Here is a 23,958-nt window from a genome sequence, read left to right as displayed (position 1 = left end):
CTACTGATTATTTCCTAGAAAGCATCTGAGCCCACGTTACTTCTCTTTAGTAGCAGGAGTGAAGCAAAGAGCGAAGGGGGAGGAGGGGGTTTAAACCCATGTCTCCTCAGACACACCCATTCTTTGCCAACCCTCAACTTTGCAGACTGAAGAGACTTGGGATTTGCTTCCCATTCACAGGGCTACATCTAGCCTTTGTCCTTTCTCCTCTCGACGCACAGGGGCCCGAGATCCTCTAATAGTACCATTGAATTCAATGAAGTAATTCCCCGTTTACACTAGAATAAGCAGAGAATCAGGCCTGCTATGTCTACTCTCCCTTCCCCCTTGCACCCCCTGCTGGGTATCACAGGACTTCAACTCAAAATTAAGTCATTACACTGTCAAAGCTGTGTTCCTTCTACCCACCACTCAGTTCCACTCTGGGAGGAGCAACACAGGCACTGGTGTCAAAGGAATTGTCATTCTTTGACAAATAATACACTGTGTGCTTCCTTATTCTAAAAGATGATTTCGTTGCATACAACTTTTTGTGTTCTGCAGCAGCAGACCCTTTCTCTAAGACTGCCTCAGTCCTACTGAGCTGCCTCAGCATAGACCCGCCCTCTTATAGAATCCTTGCCCTGACATGCCTTTTTGGCGGCTGGCCCTTTAAATTTGGCAGAGGCAAACAACTGTAGCCCTCAAATGGCCATTTTGCAAGTGGTTGCTGCATCCCGTAGCTCTGTCTCTTCCAGCTGGTGCGTGTTCTTGATTCCGCTATGTTTGTCCTTTTTTATTGCTGGAGAAGTGGCATATTGTCCTTCTTTGTTTAAAGGCATCTAATTTGGGATGGGAGGTTCAACTTCCAGTATTATCGGTTGTTTTCTCTTGAGGCACAGTCATGAGATTCCAGCATAAAGTCAGAAGCATAGGGAAAAAAATAAAAATCAGTAAATTCTCTTTCAAGCATCGTACTTATTCCTCCACAGTAGTTAAGCTAAAGCTGGTTTTGTTTGGTTTAGGGTGGAGGGGAATCCACCGATATTTTAATTTTCATAAAGTGAAAGTCCTTCAAAACACCTCTTTCCTTGCTGCTTAACTTTAAAAAAAAAAATCATGGTTCTTTACAACATTTCACTCAATTTACAACAGCAATTTATCATAACGTACATCATGGCGGCCCTCTCGGACTGATTCCCTATAATTCAGCATGAAGTAAGCTTTTCTGCTCTGTTTGTAAAGCCAGCTCTGCTGCTCATTGGGTTGAGGCCTCCCCGTAGTTCGCCTTTGCAGTTGGACAAGCACGTATGTTTTCTCTACCCATCCACATCATCGACACGTGGTTTTGGATCGAGTTCTCTGTGTTAAAGAAGTGAGCTCGCGAGCCACAGCAACACTTCATTTGCTTAATTTCACGCCGGAAAGTTTTGCTGAAGACGTAGTAAATGAAAGGGTTATAAGCTGTTGAAGACTTGGCGAACAGACACGGCAGTAGCGTAATGACAGGATGTAGAGAATTGCTGGAGTTAAAGATTGACCAGAAGCTGACGGCTGCGTAGGGCGTCCAGGCGCCGAGGAATCCGACGCTGACAAGCACGGCCATCTGAAAAAGGCACAGTGTGTTCAGTCCTCAGCTAACACTGCTTTTTCCCTTCCCTGGCTGTCGTACGTCACAGGAGGTGTAGTATGGCCAGACAGCCTGGACCATGGGGGCGAATGGAAGTATAAAAGCCCTGACCTACAACTCTAGCGAGGCATTGCTGACTCAAAATATTTCCGTTTTCCATACAGAGAAGACACTTTTAATGAACAGCTTTGTTTAGTCAAAACCCCAATTTTTTATTCCCCCCCCCCTCAGAAAAAAAAAAAGCTCTGATGGAAATTTTTTGACCGGCCTTACTCAGCACCATCCGGTCTCTATGTCCATTAAAAATACTGTAGGGCTACAAGGCAGAACCCCACTCAAAATGATACCTTAACGTGTTTTACACCCATTTCAGCATGACTGGAGATACTTTTAGACAAACATAAATAAGGGGCACTGCTGTATAATGTAGGTCTAACGGGCAGCATAGTACATGAGGTCTATAATTCATGGCAGGGTAGTTATGCTGTTGAAACCAATGTGGATCCAAGTGCTCTCTGAATGTTTGTCCACAGTGGTAGTTACATGTATAGAATGCATTAATGAATCACGGCTCTGATCCTGAGACAGGACATCTCTTGGTAATCATTGCACTCCTGTGATGGGGTGTGTACACCACTCTGGCAAAGAGTGTGTTAGTTGCACCTGGAGGGTGGGCCAGACCTAATTTAGGATTTGGCCCAGCTGGAAAGGAGCTGGGTGGCTAATAGAGAGGAAGGATTTCAGGGGAGTAAAAGAGAGGCTGGCAGCCCTGAGGGGAGAAGGTTTGGGGGAATTCTGGCAAAAGGCCAGGAGAGATACTGAGTGGTATGGAGCAAGGCCCTGTGGAGAGCTTTGATGGAAGGACAGGAAGCGGCCCTGCAGGGAGAAAGGCCTTGGAGGAGTTGCTTGTTACAAGAGTCTGAACAGACTCTGAAGAGCTCAGAAGGGAGCGGGGAAAAAGGGCTGAGGGACAGGGCAAGGCAGGAAATGATACAGGGAAGCAGCAAGGAGCTTGAGGGAGCAAATCTTAGCTGCTTGCTACAGGGTCCCTGAACTGGAACCCAGAGGAGAGGGAGGGTCTGGGTTCCTCTGCTGGCCACCAGGGAGAGTGGTGTGAAAGCCCCCAGTACAAGGTGTAAGGACTATTAAAAGCCCAGAGATAAGGGACAGAAAGTCCACTGAGCTCATAGTTGGGGGCTGAAGACCTGGCTTGAGGTCATCATCAAACATTGTTTGTGGGACTCTGTTCCCCCAGAAGGGGGCTGAACTTGACCTGGCTGGAGGGCCAAGCCACAAGAAGAAGCAAATTCCCGCAAAGCCAGATTGGCTGTCAGCAGCAGGCAGTGGAGGAACAGAGCCTGCCCTGCTGGGGTGGGGAGGTGCACTGATCAGTGAGTCATACACAGTGCATGAGTGCATCTAACATGCACCACCTACCCCTGAGATGGGAGGCCAGCTGGGTCTTACCAGTGATAGGGCATGATCAGAGCGTTGTCATTTATCAGAGCATAAATCAAACCCTTGTGACCCTAACTACTAGGTCTCCTTTCTGAATTGATGAATACTGACAAGCGTCCACAACACGAAACCCAGCACTTTGGAATGGCACTAATTGGTTTGCCTTGGTAGCCGGCTCAGCTGAGGCCAAGAAATGAATGCAGCTTGTAGACCACGGTGGCGAATGGAAGTATAAGAGCCCTGAACTACAACTCTCACGAGGCATTGCTGACTCAAAATATTTCCGTTTTCCATACAGAGAAGACACTTTTAATGAACAGCTTTGTTCAGTCAAAACCCCAATTTTTTATTCCCCCCCCCCCAAAAGAAAGCTATGATGGAAAATTTTTGGAGACGTACCTTGCTGTCCAATGGATGGGGAGAACAAATTATGTAAATTTGTAGAACTATGGGGTGGAATCACGCAGTAATGACTTCCCCCAAAGAGTAATTAGGCATCAATGCTTTTATCACTTCTTTCTAAAACAACAATGACTATCTAGAAGGCTGCCTCTCTCCCCAGGAGAGGCTGCCACAGCTGCAGTCAGCAGAGGGTATGAGAGAGTCAGGGCAGCTAGAAGGGTACGCCCCATTAGGGCCTTGAACCTTCAGAATTTGCTTTTCCCATTGTTCCATGTCCAGGTGTGCTGCTAGACCCAGCTGTCTCCCTGGTCTCTGGGGACTTAGGAGATGGGTGAGGCTGAAGGATGGTTAGAAGGGAGGGCAGTTCTGGAGGTGATTTGGGTAGTGATGTTTATTAAATTTGGCCAAGATTTTAAATAAATAGGAACCTGATTTGTTGTTTTTTAAGGTTCCTAATAAGTGGCTTGATTTTCAAAAGTGATGAGTTCTCATCTGCGCTCATGAACTCTAGGCTCCACAATTGCCAGCCTCAAGTGTTCAAAGTTCATGAGTCAGGCCCCTAAAATCAGTAGAACAGCTTTACAATCTTGAAAATTTAAAAAAAAAAAAAACACACACCACCATTCTGGGTTCTCTATTTGCCTTATGATTCTTGAGCCTTTATGAGTCACCTTTTCCAGCTTTTCCCTGCAACCATGAGGCTAGAAACTTTTCTTTTAAATAAAAGCTGAGTCTCAGGTAATCACGTGACTCCAGGAGCTGGGGCTTTAAGAAAAACACCAAATTCTGTGAGACTTGCAATAAAATTACAAAAGTTGGCAACACTGACACTTCTAACCTTGTAGCTCTCTTAGGCCCAGATCCTCAAAGGTATTTAGGCACCTAACTCCCAATCAGTGGAAATTAGGAGCCTTTTAGGATCCGGGCCTTAAATTAATCTTGGCCATATGTTGCTTCTGGGGTAGTGTTATCCTAGAGTAATTGCTAGAGCCTCCTTATTTTATGATATGTAGTTTCTCAAAGGGTACCCAGAATCTGGGCTAGGCACTTCCGTTTACTGTAGCATACAAGGGAATAAAATAATGACAAATTACACTATGCACCAGCAGGTGGAAGTTAAGGAAATAAAAGTTCTTTGAACTGGAGAGTCCTTTATGTTGTTCATCAAGGAAAAATTAATATTTTGTTCCCTAATCTTACAAAATAACAGTCAGCCCTTCCATGCTAGTGTTGGGGTTACTAGGCCTGCCTAAGCCAGAGTTCTTCCATGTTTTAACTCTGTCCTTCCATGTTTAACTCTGATTGACCTCAACAGCCAAGGACAGGAATTGGAATGTGTAAACAGCTAGTTAGCAATTACGACCTTGCTCATTTCAGGTACCAAACAATAATGATGAGGTTTGCATGTTTCTAGCTGGGGAAGGGGTAATAAACTAAGGGTAAACAGGACCAAATAACTGTTTAGAGAGAAGTTACTAACAAGCTAGATTTATAGCCCTAGAATGATTTAGTTGCTTAAATGTATAAACAGGCCTTCGGTAGAGAGGGGAGGGGGAGTAGAGGGGAGGTGGTAGGAAGGGGGAGAGAGGGGGGGGGCTTAGTTGTAAAATGTATAAAGAAGAGAGAAACTGTTTTTGCTGGTGTGCTCGATTTGAGACTTGCCTGTCTCCTTGCACCACTTTGAGATCTCAAATAAACTTTGATTGTTTCTCCACCCCGGTATGTTTATTGGCGCGAAGCACTCCAGGCAACGAACCTCACTGTTGCTGTCCTCGGGCCCCTGTGCCGGCAACAGTCTTGGCGTCCCTGGTGGGCTCAAGGCTGAAATTTAGCCTTGCCCGGATCCCTCCTGGCGGCCGACGGATTACGGCGACGACCGACGCCCAGAGCTCACCGGTGACTTCATCGGGGGCCTCGGCGGAGACGTGATTTGGTTGACCCCGGAGGGCACAACGGTGCAACGCGCTTGATTAGTGGAGAAACAGCTGTGGGCGACGGTGCAGAACCAGACCCTTGGATAAGGTAGGAACAGTCCAGTGGGGACTTTACCTGTTTTGACCTGGGGACGCCCAGTGTCTCCCTAGAGTATGGGGCAGGGACAGAGTACTGCAGGCAGGGCAAGGTGTACGCCCTTAGAATGCATTCTGGTGAACTGGAAAGTGTTTGGATCGGATCCGTTGATTAAAGGTAAATTAAAAAGATTCTGTACAGTAGACTGGCCTCAATATCAGCTAGAGGACCAGGAAAGGTGGCCACCGGAGGGATCACTTAATTATAATACGATCCTTCAATTGCTTTTGTTTTGTCAGCGCACGGGTAAATGGAATGAACATATGTATGTACAGTTGTTTATGTTGTTAAGAGATAGATCAGATCTTTTGCAAAAGTGTAATTTGACTCCGACAGGTTCGGTAGTAACTATTGTTAGTCCTCAGAACCCTCCCCCGGTTGTAATGGCAGAGTCGGTGTCCCCTTCGGCTCCAACACCCCCACTGTATAAAGATAGGGTGCCTCAGGTCCCAGAGATTGCCCCCTCGGTGGGATTCTATCAATTAATTACTGAGACTCGGATAGCCCGTCCTGGAGCAGAAAATCGCCCAGCCACTACAATGCAGGTTTATACCCAGGTGCCTTTTAACCCAGTGGACCTAGCAGCTTTTAAGGCACAGGCAGGGGAATTCTCTACGAATCCAAGCAAGTTTATCTCGGTCTTTGAAGGCTGTCTGGCTAGCCATAAGCCTGACTGGGATGACTGTAATGTCCTTATGCGGACCCTGCTGTCTGAGGTGGAGCGTAATCAGGTTGTGTCTAAGGCACGAGAGGAGGCACAGCTTAGACATGAGGCAGACGCAGCAAACTTTCCTGTTGCTGCAGTTCAGGTCCCTACAGCAGACCCCCAGTGGAATCCCAACCTGCCGGCAGATCTCACCTGTCTCACTGTATACAAGGAGCTCCTATTACATGGTCTCTGACACTCAGCTGTCTGACATAACAATTGGGCTAAGCCATATGAGCTAGTACAGGAGCCAAAAGAGAGTCCGGTTGCTTTTCTGCAGCGTATTCGGGATACCATCAGGCAAACTACTAATGCAAACCCTGATGATCAGGCTACTGAGGCAATTATAAAGGGTATCTTTACCAGCCGTGCTGCCCCTGATATTAAAAGGAAACTGCAGAAAGAGGAGGATTTGATGGGCATGACAATGGCACAGATTTTGGAAACTGCAAACAGGGCTTATAGCCTTAGCGAGGGAGAAAAGGAAAAGAGGCAAGTGAAAATGATGGTTGCAGCAGTACAGGCTGGTGGCAGGGGAAGATTTCAGGAAGGTGGAAGGGGCCGGGGAATGAGAGGATGTGGGCGTGGGCGCCCTGGCTCACAGGAAAGGCGTCTGGGTCGCAACCAGTGTGCCATATGCCGAAAGGAGGGGCATTGGAAAAATGAGTGCCCTGAAAGGGAAGGTACCCCTATGATGGCAGCGAAGGATCAAGAATAGGGGTGTCAGGGGAGACTGACTATCCTGCCCCTGGAACCCCGAGTAAAAATGCGGGTGGGAGATTCAGACATAGACCTTTTTAATAGACTCGGGAGCTGCACGAACTGCTGTAAACCGACCCCTGCAGCTGCCTGTGGCAGAGTCCCCCTCACTGTGGTGGGAGCCACAGGGAAAGGAACTAAGTGCCCAGTATATGCCCCAGCGGAATGTGCTTTGGGAAACAGAACTCTATCTCACAGACTGGTTTACCTCCCTGATTATCCAACGCCACTATTAGGACGGGATCTGCTTTGTCGCTTAGGTGCCACCCTGCATTTCACTCAAGATGGAATAAGCCTCACCTTACCTCCAGAGGATGCCTGGATAATGACACTTGCAATTGAGACCTCAGCCATGCAAGCCCCAGAGTGGAGTCAGTGGGAGAAGCGGGTTTTTCCTCTGGTATGGGCATCAGGGATCCCAGGAAAGGCAGCCCATCATACTCCTATTACTGTTCAGCTCTTGCCAAGAAAAGGTCCAGTGCGAATTAAGCAGTATCCGATCAAAAGGGAAGGCAGAGAGGGATTGCAGGAAACTATATACCAGTTCCTAAAGTGTGGGGTACTTCGAGAATGCCAGTCAGCTTGGAACACTCCTATCTTGCCTGTACGAAAGCCCAATGGCACATACCGGCTGGTCCAGGACCTGAGAGCAGTTAATGAGTGGGTTAAGACCCTACACTCCCTTGTTCCAAATCCGTATACACTGTTGGCCTCTATAGGGGGGCAGTACACCCATTTTTCAATCCTGGATTTAAAGGATGCTTTCTTCACGATTCCGGTTGACCTCCAGTCTCAGGAGATTTTCTCCTTAGAGTGGGAGGACAAAAGGAGGGTTAGGAAGCAGCTTTGCTGGACAGTTCTGGCTCAGGGATTTAAAAATCCCCCCCCCCCCTCCTTTTCAGCCAGGCCCTGGCTAGAGATCTGGAGGAGTGGGACAACAAGGACAAAGTCCTCCTCCTGCAATATGTGGATGACTTGTTAATTGCTGCAGTGGGTCTAACCTTTTGCCTTAAAGCCACTGTGAGCCTCCTGAACTTCGTTGGACTTCGAGGATATCGAGTAGCACCAAGTAAGGCTCAGATTGCTCCCCCAGTGGATGGAATCTGACAACGGAACACACTTCACATCTCAAGTTGTTCAGAAGATATCGGATGCCCTACAGATCCCCTGGAAGCTTCACACGCCATGGCGACCGCAGGCCAGTGGGGTAGTGGAGCGTACAAATCAGACGCTTAAGCGGCACCTCTCAAAGGTTTGCCCAGAGGCTTCCCTTAAGTGGCCTGATGCTTTGCCCCTTGTTCTGCTCCGCATTCGCGCTCTCCCTAAGGGCAGGTTAGGGCTCAGTCCCTTCGAGATTATGTTTGGAAGGGCATGGCCTATGAATGGTACACCGGTTCTGGCAGGGGAGTGGGAAATGGGGTGTGGCTTCTTATCTCAGTACATGTGCTCTCTGTTACTGTTCTCTGTTCTCTCCACAGGTATACCAGAGATTTGCAGCCTCTCCCGCTGGATGCCCCGATCCACTCCTTGCAGCCAGGCGATTCCATACTCGTCTGGACCTGGAAGGACGAGCCTCTCCAAGAGAAGTGGAAGGGACCCTACACCGTCCTGCTGGTCTCCCATACAGCAGCAAAGGTTGAAGGACACAAAAACTGGATTCATCACTCTCGTCTGAAAGCAGTGCCTGCTCCTGAACGGTGGACCGTCCAGCCTGCAGAGAAGACTGCCAGCAATGATTTGGGACCTTAAGCTGTTATTCAGACGACAATAGTGTCTGCTGGGAATGCCCTGTGATCTCTTTGGACAGTCACAGCGCACTCCCTGCGAGACCTCTGAGCGTTGGTTGTGTTTGTTTTCACAGGACCGGCCTAACCTGGTGGCCTGGTCCCTTTTGTTTTTAATCTGCTTACTATTGGTAATTGTTATTTTGTGGGTATTTGGGGAATTGTGATTGTTAGGCCCTAGGATCACCTGCCTAATACGAGTTCAGATCCAGGGTCTGCCATAGTGGTGCTCTTTGCCATAGGGACACTCCTCTTGTTAACTCCCGTTTCCCCCAGGCACATGCAGGATGGAAAGGAATCCCTACTAACTTAGAGACAAACACATATGAGTCCCTGAAGGTTTGCTTTACCCAAGAGTTTAACCTCTCCAGCTGCTGGGTATGCTCCTAAATCCCACACCATGCTGCAGGGTTACCCTGGAGGGTGGTTCCCCAGAATTGGTCAGATATCTGTTGGGGATGGTTCAGTAGGGGAAAAAATGCCTCAGGTACCCCCTTGTCACAGAACTGTACCATTGAGTCCCAGTATGCATTAAGGGACGACCCCTGGAACCCGCAGGCCAACTCAACATATATCCCTTCCCCTATTAGGTTACGGCCAGTGGCCCCTGGGTTGGTGTGCTATTGACAGTTTAAGTCCAGCAATCACACCTGGTTTGCTGGGAATAGCACCTGTCAGTATTATTTATCCCCTGACAGTGATGCTTCCATCCCTGTCTATGTTAACAGCAAATCCGACTCTACTGCCCGGTTCGGATCGTTTAATGACAGACAAGTAAATAGGTGGAGTAGCGGTTATAATGGCTTGGTAGGGAATGGCCACTCCTTTTATATTTGCGGTACCTCTGCCTATAAGTGGCTACCGCATCAGTGATATGGAAGCTGCTATCTAGGATATCTTGCCCCTCCCCTTCGTGTCCTCCCTAAACTGCCCCCTGGCCACGCCAGGCAGCATAGATCTTTGTATGCCACCCCAGAGCCCATTACAGAAGGAGATAGATTAGGTATGATCTTTCTCCCATCCTATGGGGTAGGACGACTGGCTCAATTTTATTGTAGGCTCTCTGTGTTTCTCACCAAGTATGCCAATGAGACCTTGGCCATAGAGAAAAGCCTTAACTTAGAGCTTTACCAGCTCCGGTTGCTGTCCCTGCAAACCAGACAGGCCTTAGATTATGTTTTAGCCTCCCAGGGCGGGGTGTGTGTCCTTATTGGGAGTGAATGTTGTACTTCTGTCCCAGAAAACTCACAGGACATTAACAAGCACGTCCTGTCAACCGAACAGGCTTTTGAGCAGTGGAAGGCTCAGGAAAGAGAACCCACAGTTTTTGATTCCCTTTGGAGTTGGTTGCCCAACCTGGGAGGACTGGGAAATAGCCTTGTGCATCTCCTCCTCACAGGTGTGGTACTGTGCCTGGTCACCCTCCTCCTGATTGCTTGTTTTAAATTGCTCCTCCGTAAGCTGTGTGCCCCCCGTTCCCCAGAAATCCCAGCATACTCTCTCATTGAGAACCCCAGCTCCATGGCACTCAATCGTATCTTGTCTATAGAATATGAGAAAACTCAGCCAAAAACTTGTTGAGTATTCTCAAAGGAGGGAACTGTTGGGGTTACTAGGCCTGCCTAAGCCAGAGTTCTTCCATGTTTTAACTCTGTCCTTCCATGTTTAACTCTGATCGACCTCAACAGCCAAGGACAGGAATTGGAATGTGTAAACAGCTAGTTAGCAATTACGACCTTGCTCATTTCAGGTACCAAACAATAATGATGAGGTTTGCATGTTTCTAGTTGGGGAAGGGGTAATAAACTAAGGGTAAACAGGACCAAATAACTGTTTAGAGAGAAGTTACTAACAAGCTAGATTTATAGCCCTAGAATGATTTAGTTGCTTAAATGTATAAACAGGCCTTCGGTAGAGAGGGGAGGGGGAGTAGAGGGGAGGTGGTAGGAAGGGGGGGGGGGGGCTTAGTTGTAAAATGTATAAAGAAGAGAGAAACTGTTTTTGCTGGTGTGCTCGATTTGAGACTTGCCTGTCTCCTTGCACCACTTTGAGATCTCAAATAAACTTTGATTGTTTCTCCACCCCGGTATGTTTATTGGCGCGAAGCACTCCGGGCAACGAACCTCACTGTTGCTGTCCTCGGGCCCCTGTGCCGGCAACACTAGGGTTCATTTGAGGTTTTCAAAGCACTTTCCAACATGAATTCATGGATTTCAAGGCCAGAAGGGGCCACTGTGATCACCTAGTCTGACCTGCTGCACAGCACAGGCTAAAGTACTTCACCCAAATTCTGTCTCCAAACCATATTTTCTATTCGAGACGTGGCATAGCTAGAATAGTTAACCCACACCGTATGCTTGTGTAGCAGGCAAAAATGTCATTTTGCCCACCTTTCCTCTGGAGGAGAGCAGCTTTTTCACCGTATACATTAACCCACAGCCCAGCACTCTCCTGGCATGTGGGAGACCCAAGCACAAATGTCAGACAGAGGTGAGAATTGAACCTGGATCTCCCACATCTTAGCACTGGTTAAAAGGTATGAGCGGTGCACCTGTCAGCTTGTCTGGAGCTGATGGGGGAGGAGTCCCTAGGTGCTTGGAAAGTTGCACACAATTCTTTCTGGCTTCTTAGGCCACAGAAAGGAATCATCATAAGCTCTCAGATACTCTGCGTCTCTTATAAAAACAGCGTGGGCTACGAGTATAGTAGGCCAGGGGAGGCTGAACCTTCCCAAACAGCTAAGTTATGGGTCCTCCCTGAGGCCTCCATTCCACGTCCCACTCTTCCCCTGTGGCCCCACCCATGCTGCTCCTCTTCCCACCCTCCCTCAGTCTCTCCCTCGAAGCCGGCTGGGCCTTGAGTGGGCGGGCTGAGGTGGGTGGGGCTCGGGCCAGCCAGTGGGCTAGGGCTCGGGGCGGGGCTCCTCTGCCTGCTGTGGGAGGCTTGGGGTTCTGGCAGGAAAGGGGGGTGGAATGGGAGGGGCCGCAGGCAGAAGGGGCAGGGCTGGGGGCTAGCCTCCCCAAATGGGGGGTTCACGTGCTACCCATGTAAAACAGCCTGGCTGGATCAGATTGGAGAAATGCCACAAATCATCAGATAGGTGCAAAATAATGTGGGCAAGAGATTCCCACTCACTGAGTGTGAAGGGAGCTAGCTGGGTTCCTGCAAGGGTCACGGCACACAGGGCCCCTGCTTGCTTTCACCTGTTCTGGCTCTTCAGGTCACTCACCAGTGTCAGCCTCCTTTCCAGCTTAGCCGCATTAGGGATCCTGTCAAAATTCTGTATCTCCTGATATGCTTTGTGAACCTTCCACGCTATGCCCAAGTAACAGATGAGGATGGTCAGCGCAGGCAGGAGTGTGCACAGGATGAACATGCTCAGGATGAACGAGAAGCCGTTGGCAGAGTTGTGGAATTCGCTCCACGCTATCGTGCAGGAGATGCCGAACGGTTCGGGGCCATAATAACCCCAACCCAGCAAAGGCAGAATGGCCCAGAGCAGCGAGCACAGCCAGATGAACGCAATCGAAATGCGAACGGCGGTCTTGTTGATTGTATTGCCTGGAAGGAAAGGAACAGCAAGTCCATATGAATCTCACGTTAACCCCATGATTTCAGGGCTAGTTTAAAGGAATAAAAGATTTGCCCTGTGGGACCCATTTGCCCTCGGATGTATCAATGTTGTTGTACCATGCCAACCACAGCTGAAATCAAGGAGGTGCCCTGGCTTTCACAGCCCTCTGCGCCAGATCCTCAAACTGGCCTTTTCCCATCCAATGCAGCCGGGGAATGGTGCTGCACAGGTGGCTGAGCTATCACTGATCGTTGGGTCACTGCGGGTAAATCGATGCTCTGATAAAATATCCGCAGCACCAAGTCTCTGAGCCCGGGCTCAGGCCACAGAGCTAAACATTGCAATGTCACGGGGAGTGTCTCAGAGCCCAGGCTCCAGCCCGAGCCCGAACATCCACACTGCAATTTTAGAGCCGTGACCCCAAATCAGCTGACCCAGGCCAGCTGCAGCGATGCCTCAGGTCTTTTATCACAGTGTAGATGTACTCTGAATGCCAATCTAGTCCCTGGACCAACTAAGAGCAGCTGCAGGGCTGTTACTCTAGAATCGTACCAGCCTACAGGGGGCCATGCCAGCAGGCCAGGATTGCCAGCGTGCAGCATTCTGGTTAGGCCCCTTTCTCCCAGCCAGCTCCTTGCAGGTAGGGGATGCATGAGTCAGGAAGTGGTTCTGACCAGCCCAATTTCCCTGTAGCCAGGAAATCCAGGCCAATGCAAAGTAGCTTTAGCAATGCCAGGAACTAGGCCTTTGTCTCTCATTGGTGCTTTGCTAACGTTACCTGTTAAGCGATGCCCTGTAGAACCAACTCATTCTAGTTAACAGGTCACATGTCATGGTGGACTCACTCTGCTTCCCCCCACCCCAGAGGCTATTGTCTGTCTCTTTTGTTCTGAAGCCAAATCTCTTCCTCTACCATATGGTTTCTTTACTCATTTCCCCCTAAGAACAGCTGACAACACATTTAAGATAATGAAGTGCAGCCTACTTGGAAACAGCTGTCAGTAGCCTGTTGTAGAGGGGCTATCAAATTGCTTATAGCTCTGAGTGGCTTCTACTGCACTCTTCCTTCAGGGGACCTCAAAGATATCACTTTAATGAAATGCCCAGCTTCCAACCACACAATGAGTGGGGATCCTAACAGGTCACCAAGGAACAGGGAGAGACAAACCTTAAAAGATTCTGAGTTTCAGGACAGATAAGTACCAAATTCTGGTCTGACATCCATCACTGTGGCATTATGTGTATTATAGCAGCACCTAGAGGCCCCGTTGTGCTAGATGCTGAACATGTACTTAGTGAGAGACACCCCCTTCCCTGAAACTACAGACGAGACAGAAAAAGGATGGGAGGAAGGAATCGCCTGCATTGACATATGGAGAACTGAGGAACAGAGACTTAGGGCCATATCCACAAAGGTACTGGGGTGCTGCAGTTCCTAGCTCCTATGTCCCAAGCTACCTAATGTAATCCACAGTCCCGCATTAGGCACCTAAGGAAAGGATCCTCAGAAGCCAGCAAGATGAACTGGGAGCCACTTATGACCTGAAACTGGCTCTCTCAACATAATAGCCCAATGCTCTACTATTATGGTCTCCGGATGACTCACTGTCATGACCCAGGTCCACAGGAGCAGCCATGCATCAGCCCTCCACTTGCTGACAACTGCTGACCCCAGGACCTATGAAGTCCAGCCACAGTTTGAAGTTCCGCCCCTGAGGTCCTATTGGCGGAGTCCCAAAGCAGCCAATTGGCCTGCCTGCCCTATTTAAGCCAGGAACAGGAAGCTGTCTGAACAACCAGGATCCACCCTGTCCTGGACTGTGTACCTTGTGCCTCCTCCTCCTGCATCTCCCACGGCCTGACTTTCTAGCATCCCGACCTGGCTTGGCTTCTCACCTCTGATCACCAGTTTGACTCCTGTCTCTGACCCCCCAGTATCCTGACCTGGCTTGACCCAGGTTACCGACTCATGGTTCTGATCCCAAGTTTGTCTCCTGCCTTTGATCTCCCAGTATCCTGACCCAGCTGGCTCTCAACTCTTGACTGTGGACTCCAACTCTGACCACTAGGTCTGGCTGCCCACGACCCGGCCTTGACACTCTTCAGTATTGTATTTTATTACTTACTATTAGATGTGGATGAGTTGGTTACAAGGAACCGGATCACAGCCATCATACACAAGGTCATCATGCTGGAGATGCCGAAGAGGAAACCCATCAGGGCATAATATATACAGGACGCATCTCCTCCCAGCCAGGCATGGTTCCATGCTGAGGCAATGGCCAGCGGGTACATGCTGATGGCCATTCCAAGATCCGTTACGGCTAAATTTATTATAAGCAGCTCGGGTGACTTGAGACGGGAAGAGCGCTTCACTGCAGTAGCAAGGACTGCTGAATTCCCCAGAATCGTCAGGATCCCTGAGAGGGGAGAAAACAGTGTAGATAGTAATAATGATCGATGTATTTGTTGACATGCCAGTGATGTGCTTGAGCTGTGAAAGACAACCAGTGCCAGTCGCTGGCCTATCTAAAAGATAGACACATAGAGGTGCCATTTGTAAGGAGGGCAGTTGCCCTCCCCCAAAACCTTGGTTTGCTCCCCCCGACTTTTCATAGGTCTATATTCTCCATTATGTCTTTCCGCTTTTCGCCCCTCCCTCCCCCGCAGACTGTGCAGGATATGAAATAAACACATGTAATGTTCTAGATGCTGACATGACTGTGCTTTCCGCACCTCCCCCACAAGAACTTTTCTGAAAGGACGTCCCTGCAGACACAGAGCGAAGGTGCGCTGGGAGACTTGGAGGCATTTGGCTAACGATGTGGCTCTTTGGCTCCCTCTAGTGGCTAGATAACACAGAGGTTTGCATCTGCTATTGTAAGCTGTCGGGCCTGGTCATCAAGTTCATGTGGTAGTAATAATAATACCTGGCTCTTATGTAGAGCTTTTCATCAAAGCCCTTCACAGTCTTGAATGCATGTATCCTTGCAAGTGAGCAGGCGGTCCCAGGTTCAGTCCCCGCAGCTGACTTGAACAGACATTGTTAGTGACAGGACGCTGCAGAATTCGTCACAGTATTTGGTGTTTTGCTGCAGCCAGGCACCTGATATTTTGTTTTGCCCCCTGTCCTTACTGGGACCTGCCTGCAGCTGCATCTCTTCTCTACAATGGTGTCAGTCTGTTGGAGTCAGTGGGGCCACACTAGTGTAAAAGCAGTGAGGGTGAGCTAAGAGTCAAGCCCAGACCTTCCTGTGGTACCTAGAAGCACTCTTAGCCTAGAGGATCTGTGCTGATCCATCTGTATATGATTTGTGTGAGATCTTAAAAAACTAAAGAACTAGTCCTCAGAAATGTGCCTGGCTTAAAATATACAGTGCCAGATTCCCTGATTTGATCTGGCTTATTTGTACAGCTCTTGCAATGCAAAGCAGCCACAAACCTGGCTTAACTGGTCCTTGCTGGCACCGCCCAAAACTGCCAAGACATACCAATGAATTGGGCCTGTGATATTCAAAACACAATGATTTGGGGGCCAGACCTTTGCTTTATTTTGTGACTTTACTGAGGAAAGACCAGAATTTAACCCTTCACCTAATAAGACTCTTCAATTTTTGTAATGCTTCTTTTAGTGAAAATCTCTGCTGAATAAACTTCCTTTCTGAAGCTTTATTAGCTTTGCTGAAATCATCACAAAGTTCTCTCTCCTGACCTCAGGACCCAACCTTCCCAGGCCTCTACATGCAGAGCTGTAGGACTGGGCTCTGAGTTAGGGTTACCATACGTCTCTTTTTCAAGCCTTTTTGCTCCAGCGGTATTTTTAAAATAACAGGAAATGTCCCTAGTTTTTGCAGAGCAGACAATCGGCCACTCCAAAAAAGCCCTGATTGGTTCACTTCCCAATTGATCCCGCCTCTGCATCTGCCCTCCCGTCCTCTGCCCTCCCCTCCCCTGACTGGTCCATTCTCCTGCAAGCCACAGTTGCCGGATTCTACCCACCTAGTCCCGGGATCTCAGCCCTCAAGAGGGGGTCCCACAGAGGTGCTGACTGATGGCTGTCATTGCATCCTTGGCTTGCACCAGCCACCCTGCCACCATGAAAGGGAGTGACACTGCCCCTCACCCCCAGTGAGTACCCCCACCACAGGTACTGTTACCCAGGGTTCTTGCAATCCAAAGCTCTTGGTAACTTTACTCTGTGTGAGGTGGTGTCAGGAAATAAATCATGGGAGACACTGCTGTCCGACCGATAGATGGCTGGCACAAACAGGACAACACAAGAGTGCTTTCACTTAAAGCTAAACTTTACTTAGACTCAAGCACTTACACACGTCCGCAACAGGATTAGTAAAACACCCCCAACCCTTGATAATTACCAAAGCTGAGTGTGGCTCTCGAGTGGCACAGTGGCAGCCCATCTGCCGGTGGGGAACACAAGTTGCATCCCGAGGGAGAGACCAGTCCCAAAGAGTCCCCAAACGAGTCCTCTTATTTATACATTAGTAATAGAATGACATGTCCCTTAAAGAAACCTTGTCAAGTAAGCAGTTTCAAGCAAGAGGTTCCTTCTGATTATTGATTAACCAGGTGTGGGTTTTTCCAGAGTCTGCAGCCTTGAGACCTCAATAGACACTCCTGGGGCATATCCTACTCTTTTAAAACGCATGTATCAGCAACTTCAACACAATTCTTATCAGGAAGGACAAGGGGTCAAGCTGCCCTTTCTGTGGCACCCAAAACCCCCTCCCCTCCTGCCTTGGTCAAGCTGCATGGCCATTTTACAGCCTGCTGACTAGGTTGCTTTTTAACAATAAGCCATAGTGGTTTCAAGCACTTTACTGGTTTGCCAAAGTCTGCCCGTACAGTACCTCCTCTAGCTCCTCTCCCTCCAGCAGTGTCCTCTTTCTGGGAACCTGAAATATGGTAACTCTAGCTGGCCTGATTGGACATTACGCTAAGTGCCACGTGGGTTGTTCAGAGTGCATTCAACACCCCTGGGGATTGGATGCTACTCAACACCTTGTAGCATGGTATCCATTATGTCCACATGGCATGCTTCCTATTTCTCCCAAGCCCATAATAATGGTTTAACATCAGAGTCTGTTCCTTTACACTCTGACTATGGCTATGGCTAGACTAGGAGCTAAGGGTGCGGTGTCAGATGGTGTTAGTTAGCTAGATAGCACTTAAAACTCTAACCAAGACAAAGTAATTGTACTTTTAGTATGTGCTAAACTGTTAGGGAAGCATAGGCTTTAACTGGATCAGCTTAGCACTTGCAAACTAACCTTGTTTTGATGGAGTTTCACAAGGCTTTAGACTGAGCTAACATACATTGTATTCAATCCTATATCGGTCCTTATACCACCCGCATCAGGGTAGTATCTGAGCACCTCCCTCAGGCCTTGGCTACACTCAGGACTTCCCAGTGCTGTCACGGCAGCCAGGGCCGGCTCTAACTTTTTTGCTGCCCCAGGCAAAAAAGAAGAGTGCCGCCCTGCCGTAAGACCCCCCCCCCCCCCAGCGCCGCGCCACCCAAACCCCCGCCCCGAGTGCCGGGCTGCCCAAACCCCCGGAGCACCGGACCGCGCCAGGCCGGGCTGCCCAAACCCGTGCCCCCCCCCGCCCCCCCGAGCGCTGCACCGCGCCAGGCCGCCCAAACCCCCACCCCCCCGGAGCGCTGGGCCAGCCAAACCCCCGCAGCGCCGCACCGCACCAGCCAAACTCCCCAAGCGCCACACCGCACCGGGCCGCCCAAACCCCCGCCCCCCCCTGCGCCGCCGAAGGCCCCCCCCCCCCCCCCAGCGCCGCGCCGCCAAAACACCCCCGCGCTGCCCGGCCAAAACAAAACAAACAAAACAAACAAAACAAACAAAAAAAACCCCTCGAGCGCCGCCCCGCCATCCCAACATTGGCCGCCCCTTCTGAGGGGCTGCCCCAAGCACGTGCTTGGTCGGCTGGTGCCTAGAGCCGGCCCTGACGGCAGCGCTGTGAAGCGCGAGTGTAGTCGCAGCACTGTAAGTACTCCACCTCTCCGAGGGGAATAGCTTGCAGCGCTGCGAGGGAGCGTGCCGCAGGCTCTGATTACACTGGCACTTACAGCGCTGTACTCGCTGCGCTCGGGGGGGGGGCGTTTTCACACCCCTGAGTGCAGCAAGTTGCAGCGCTGTACAGCCAGTGTAGCCAAGGCCTCAGTTAAATCCTAGGCTGAACTAAGAGTCTATTGTTAAGGGATAGGCTGTTTTAATGATGAAAATAGTCACAAGGTGCAAATTCCTATAAAAGCAGGCTAGCTGACCCAAGAGGAGCACAGGGGATGTTAGAACAAAATGTCATTCCCTCTTTCTCGGAGGATGCTTTCGCCTAGCAAACCACTACACTCTAGTGTCATTTTTCTTGCCAAAATATTACTAAAGCCTGTCCAAAATACCCAGAGCAAACAATCGGGTCTGTTTTCTTTCCAAGCAAACACGGTTCTGCAGCAACGAGGTTGATCTAAAGTTTTACAGTGAACCCGCTCTCTACAGTCAGCAATGAAAAGAGGAAACAACAGAGTCTCACGATTTACAATGCCTTCCCGTTAGCTGTAAAAGCAAGACTGTAGCAGCGGGTTCATGAATAAGATGCAGTGATGTATTTGTAGGGGAAGAAGTCAGAGAAATGTCCAACCTCTGAAAAATAAACAGTGTTCCTTGTTTTCCATAGATCCCCAGCTGGGGAACATATTTCCCCTTCCTCTATAACACTTCACATTATCATTTCTGAAATACACCTTGACTAGCTATTTCCCTCGCTCACCTATTGTGGGGCTAGGAATTTAGACTGGGATTTCCTGAGCCTAATGGAGCTAAGCAGTCAAATCCTATTGAAATTCAGTGACAGTTGGGTGCTTAACACCCTTAGGCTCTTTGGAAAAATCCCAGCCTTAACAAACAGATCACTAAGATGCTATTCAGAAGCATGCAAGAAGCCCACGAGTAATAACGATCCTGAGCTGAAGCCACACTCTGTGTGGCATATATGTACCCATGTACTGTACTTCATTGTAAATCTACCTTCAAAAACACAAATAGCCAATAAACAATATACAAATAGCCTATGCAAAACTCACATGCTATTTAAAAAGCCTCTCACCCTTTTATACAAGCTTGTCCTATTAAAGCAGAGCTGTTCTTAAGAAGAAACGATACCCCAAAGCAACTCTAGGATCAGACCAAAGATGCTGTCCTGTACAGACCCCCACAAAACTGCCTCTCTTTTTTTGATCGTCAAAGCGACCCATAGAACTCCAGCACCAGGATGCTGAAATGAAGGCAGGTGATTTACAATCTTGGTTCTGCAGAGGAGAACGTCTGCTGGCAAAAGTTAATTATCAAAATTATGGCCACAAATTCTGGAAGGGATAGTAAACGTTGCGCGTCAGGGCTCAAGCCAATCTCTAACTATTAGAGACTAGGATGAGACCAGGGGTGGGAGAGAGGGGTAGATTATCCCACCTTCCTCTGAAGCTTCTGGTACTGGCCGCTGTCAGAGACTGGACTAGACGGACCATGGGTCTGATTCAATCTGGAAGTTCCTGTTCCCTAAACAAGCATCAGTGACTGAGGAGGGAGAACTCACCTATGATCAGAAGAAACACTCCTGCTCCATAATCCACTGTGGGGTGGAGTTTGGAGAGATATTGCTGCTCCATGGCCCCTTGTGGAAGTGGGTAAAGATTTAAATCAAAGACAAAGCAATGCTAGGAGGGACGGTGAAGAGGCTCTTCCTCATGGTTTGTGTGGAGTTTGTCCGCAGGTGCAGGCAGAGAGGTGGGGTGCAGTCAATGTGAAGGGTTCCCCCTGTGTGTTCTCATCTCTCCATTTCCCTTGTGCTTCCTGGCAGGAGATGAGGAGAGTGGAGCTGGGGAAAGCACTCCTCCCGGGGAGTGTCAGAGCTCGGCACAGCCAGTGTTACACACTCACAGCCTGACTGTTACACACTCAGAGCCTCCCTCCACCCACACCCACTCGGCTCTGTGGCTTGTCAAGCAACCTCTCAGTGCAAATCCCCTCTCAGTGTACTGCAGTGGGCAAAAAGCAATTGCAGCTCATCCAACAGCATCTCTAGGGAAATAGACGCTATGGAGCAGGGGGCTTTTTATTGCTTTATTTCTCAGGCATGGAGCTGAGAGGGCTGAGGAGGTTTCTCTTTGCTCTGCCCTGTTACAATAGGCAGGGTGTTTACGGCTCCAGCGCATGGGAGTCTCAGTCCCACTGCAGCAGGTAGGGCTGCCGGAGGCTGGTTCTAGAATGTGTGAGCACAGTTCAAGGACCCAGGACAGAACTAACTGTTCTGAGGTGTGTCATTACTAGGGATGGGTCCAAACTAAAATCCCAGATCCAAACCCCTCAAACTACAAGGGGTTTAGCATCAGCTCCCGATTGTGCAGCTGGCCCCTCTTTATAATAGTCCGCACCTCGACTCCAGATTCCCAAATCAGAATAAATATTGCGGAAGTTTGGCTCCAGATCCGAAACTGGTAGCGCGGATTCCTGCCTAGTAACTCATCTATGAAGGTCCTGATTTTACAGAAGCACCCTCTGATTTTGTACATGCATGTTAAATATCAGTCTAGCAGGTACATTTTATAGCACTTATTAGGTGTCTGACTACCAGATGTGTGAGGGTAGCCAGGTAGATGGAGATCAAATAATAAGTGCTATAAAAGAGCACTGGGTATTTGTGGGTGTAAAATTGGAGAATGAATTGAGGCACTTTTGATCATTAAAATGTGGTCTAAAGATCCCTTCTGCTTGCAGATTTGGCCTTTGCCATGGACAGGGGAGTTAGCCTAGCTCAGAGGTACCCGAAGTGTGGGGCGTGCTCCCTTAGGGGGGGATGGAGGAACCTTGGGGGTGGGGGGGAGCAGCAGGGCCTGGGCCAGCCCCAATGGGGGTGCAGAGGGAGCACCACCCAGCCCTTCCCTGCCCCCAGTTCTGCTCCGGTCCCGCCCCCAGCCACATCCCCCACTGCCAGCCCTGCATCTGGCTCCAGTCCCAGTAGGGCTGCCAGGCGTCCGGTTTTCAACCAGAACGTCTGGTCAAAAAGGAACACTGGCGGCTCTGGTTGGCACTGCCGACTGGGCCGTTAAAAGTTTGGTTGGCGGCACAGCCTGGAGTCCCCTCCCGCACCCAAACTCCCACCTGGAGCCTACACCCCCCCCCCCAACATCCCAACTCCCTGCCCCAGCCCTGAGCCCCCTCCTGCACTCGGAACCCCTTGGCCCTAGCCCAGACCCCCCTCCTGTACCCCAAACCCCTCATCCATGGCCCCACCCCAGAGCCTGCACCCCCCAGCTGGAGTCCTCACCCCCCTCTCACACCCTAACCCCAACCCCGTGAAAGTGAGTGAGAGTGGGGGAGAGTGAACAATGGGGGAAATGGAGTGAGCGGTGGGCGGGGCCTCGAAGGGACAGGGATGGGCAAGGGGTGTTTGGTTTTCTGGGATTAGAAAGTTGGCAACCCTAGCTCCCAGCCCCCATCCTTGGCTATGCTCCTGGCCCCAGACCCAGACCCACACCCAGCTGCGGCCCCCTTACCTGTGTCCACACCCACCCCCAACCACGTTGCTGCTCCTGGCTCTGGGGCAGGGCAGGGGAGGGAGACCTTCAAAAGTCTGGGGACCACTGGCACTGCCCTCAAGGGACTCTACCGGATGCAAATCCAGGTATCCATGCATGAAGAGCAAGCAGGTGGGATGACAGGTATCTGCTCCTCCTCTCCAAAGGCTCATATCTGCAGGGTCCCACAGGGATCCATACTATCCCTTCTTCTCTTTAATATCCCCCTGACACTACTGGACAGAGAGAGATCATAGAAGATCAGGGTTGGAAGGGACCTCAGGAGATCATCTAGTACAACACCCTGCTCAAAGCAGGACCAATCCCCAGACAGATTTTTGCCCCAGATCCCTAAATGGCTCCCTCAAGGATTGAGCTCACAACCCTGGGTTTAGCAGGCTAATGCTCAAACCACTGAGCTATCCCTCCCACCATAACCATGAGATGACATGGGCTTAGCTGCCTACAGTATTCTGGTGCCACTTAACTATATATCTCATTCTCAACTGACGCAAGCCTCACACCCTTTTCAAACAAAGTTGTCCTTTTAAAGCAGAGCTGTTGTCAAGAACCCCTAAAGCAACTCAAGGATCGGACCAAAGATGCTCTCCTGTACAGAATCTCACAAAACGGTGCTTCCCTTCTCTTGAAAGGCAAAGTGACCCCCGGAGCTCCAGCACCAGGATGCTGAAAACGGGGGCAGAATATCTACAGGAAATTAGCTTTTGGATGAAGAGCAGCTGGTTCAAGCTTAGCCCAGGCCAGACCGAAGTGATGCTGGTAGGAAAGAGGAAGGGCTTTGAGGAGCTTCCCAAAGCTTGTCTCTACCTTCCATGAAGGTATATAGCCACAACAAAGTGGTGCAAAGCCTCAGGTTCCTGTTTGACTCCCTGCTAAGCCTGTTTGATCAAGTAGCATCAGTTTCTAGAAATGCCTTCTTTCATCTCTGGCTTGCTAGGAAACTTTGTCCCTTCTTCCCAGATGAGGCGCTGGCAACATGCATTTGTCACCCCCAGGCTGGGTGACTGTAGTTGATTGTATCTGAAGCGGAACGTGAAGACAATGCACAGGCTGCAACTGAATGTAGCTGTTTGCCTGCTCCATGGCTCCGGCTGCCGTGAGCACATCTGGTCTGTGCTCTCGTCCCCCCAGAGGAACAGCCAGCTTCTGGTATCAATTCAAGGCCATGGTGCTAATCTTCAAAACAATTAACGGCTCAAGCCTCAGCTACATCAAAGACTGAGTTTTGACCTTGAACCCCCATGACAGCTGTGCTCCTCTAGCACAAGGCAGGGCACAAAGCACAGGATGAGGCATGTGAGAACTGGGGATGAAGCGTTCTCTGTCAAGGGGATCTGGCTACAGAACTCTCACAGGGTGACACTGGCTCTTTAAGAAGGAAGCGCTCAGTGCACCTCCAATCACCTGGGTCATATAAATGGGGAGAGACTGAGCCACTCCAGGGTTCAGTCAGGAAAAGGGACACATGAGAGCTACCTGGAAATGAGATAGTGGCAGGTGAGAGCTGCCAGAGACTGGAAGACTGCAGGAAGTTCCTGAAGGAAGCTGTAGTTGGTTCCTGGGGGAAGGCTGAAGAGCAGCAAGAGTGGTTTCCCCCAGCCAGGGCCAGAGGGTGAAGGCCAGAGAGATGCAGCAGGAGTTGCCTGCTGACTTCAAAGCTGGAGAGTTGAAGCTGTGGGCCAGAGAGGGCTGAAGGCAGGTGTAACAGATGTGGCAATTCCCTACAGCATGGGGAGACTTTACTGCATTAAGTGTATGTATCCTTGTGAGCTAGGGATTGTGTGTAATTACATGGAGGATGGTGTCCACAGCCTTCCAGGAACTATGAACTGTGGGGGGTGATTAGGCAAAGTCACCCCAGTTGTGTAATACCTCCAGAGAGGTACCACCACTGGGAGAGGCTCACCTATTCTGAGACCAACAGACAAAGATGGGACTTTTGAATAAATAGCCCAAGTTTAAATTGACTTGGGG

At 49.8% G+C, this 23,958-nt stretch overlaps 1 protein-coding gene across 1 annotated transcript; it reads right to left on the bottom strand.

Moving 5' to 3' along the window:
• Nucleotides 1-1,113: 1,113 nt before the first annotated feature.
• Nucleotides 1,114-20,055, bottom strand: LOC128834651 (opsin-5-like). Its single transcript, XM_054023599.1, has 4 exons — nt 19,983-20,055; nt 14,489-14,782; nt 12,018-12,349; nt 1,114-1,585 (listed from the first exon to the last, which is right to left on the bottom strand). Exons 1-4 carry the CDS (start codon nt 20,053-20,055, stop codon nt 1,238-1,240), a joined length of 1,047 nt encoding a protein of 348 aa, XP_053879574.1. The 3' UTR covers nt 1,114-1,237.
• Between the last annotated feature and the right edge of the window lie 3,903 nt (nt 20,056-23,958).

Source organism: Malaclemys terrapin, chromosome 3 (genome assembly GCF_027887155.1).
Source record: "Malaclemys terrapin pileata isolate rMalTer1 chromosome 3, rMalTer1.hap1, whole genome shotgun sequence".
Taxonomy (NCBI): Eukaryota; Metazoa; Chordata; order Testudines; family Emydidae; genus Malaclemys; species Malaclemys terrapin.
The sequence above is the reverse complement of the archived record's forward strand: the minus strand, read 5'-3'. Positions and strand labels throughout refer to the sequence as shown.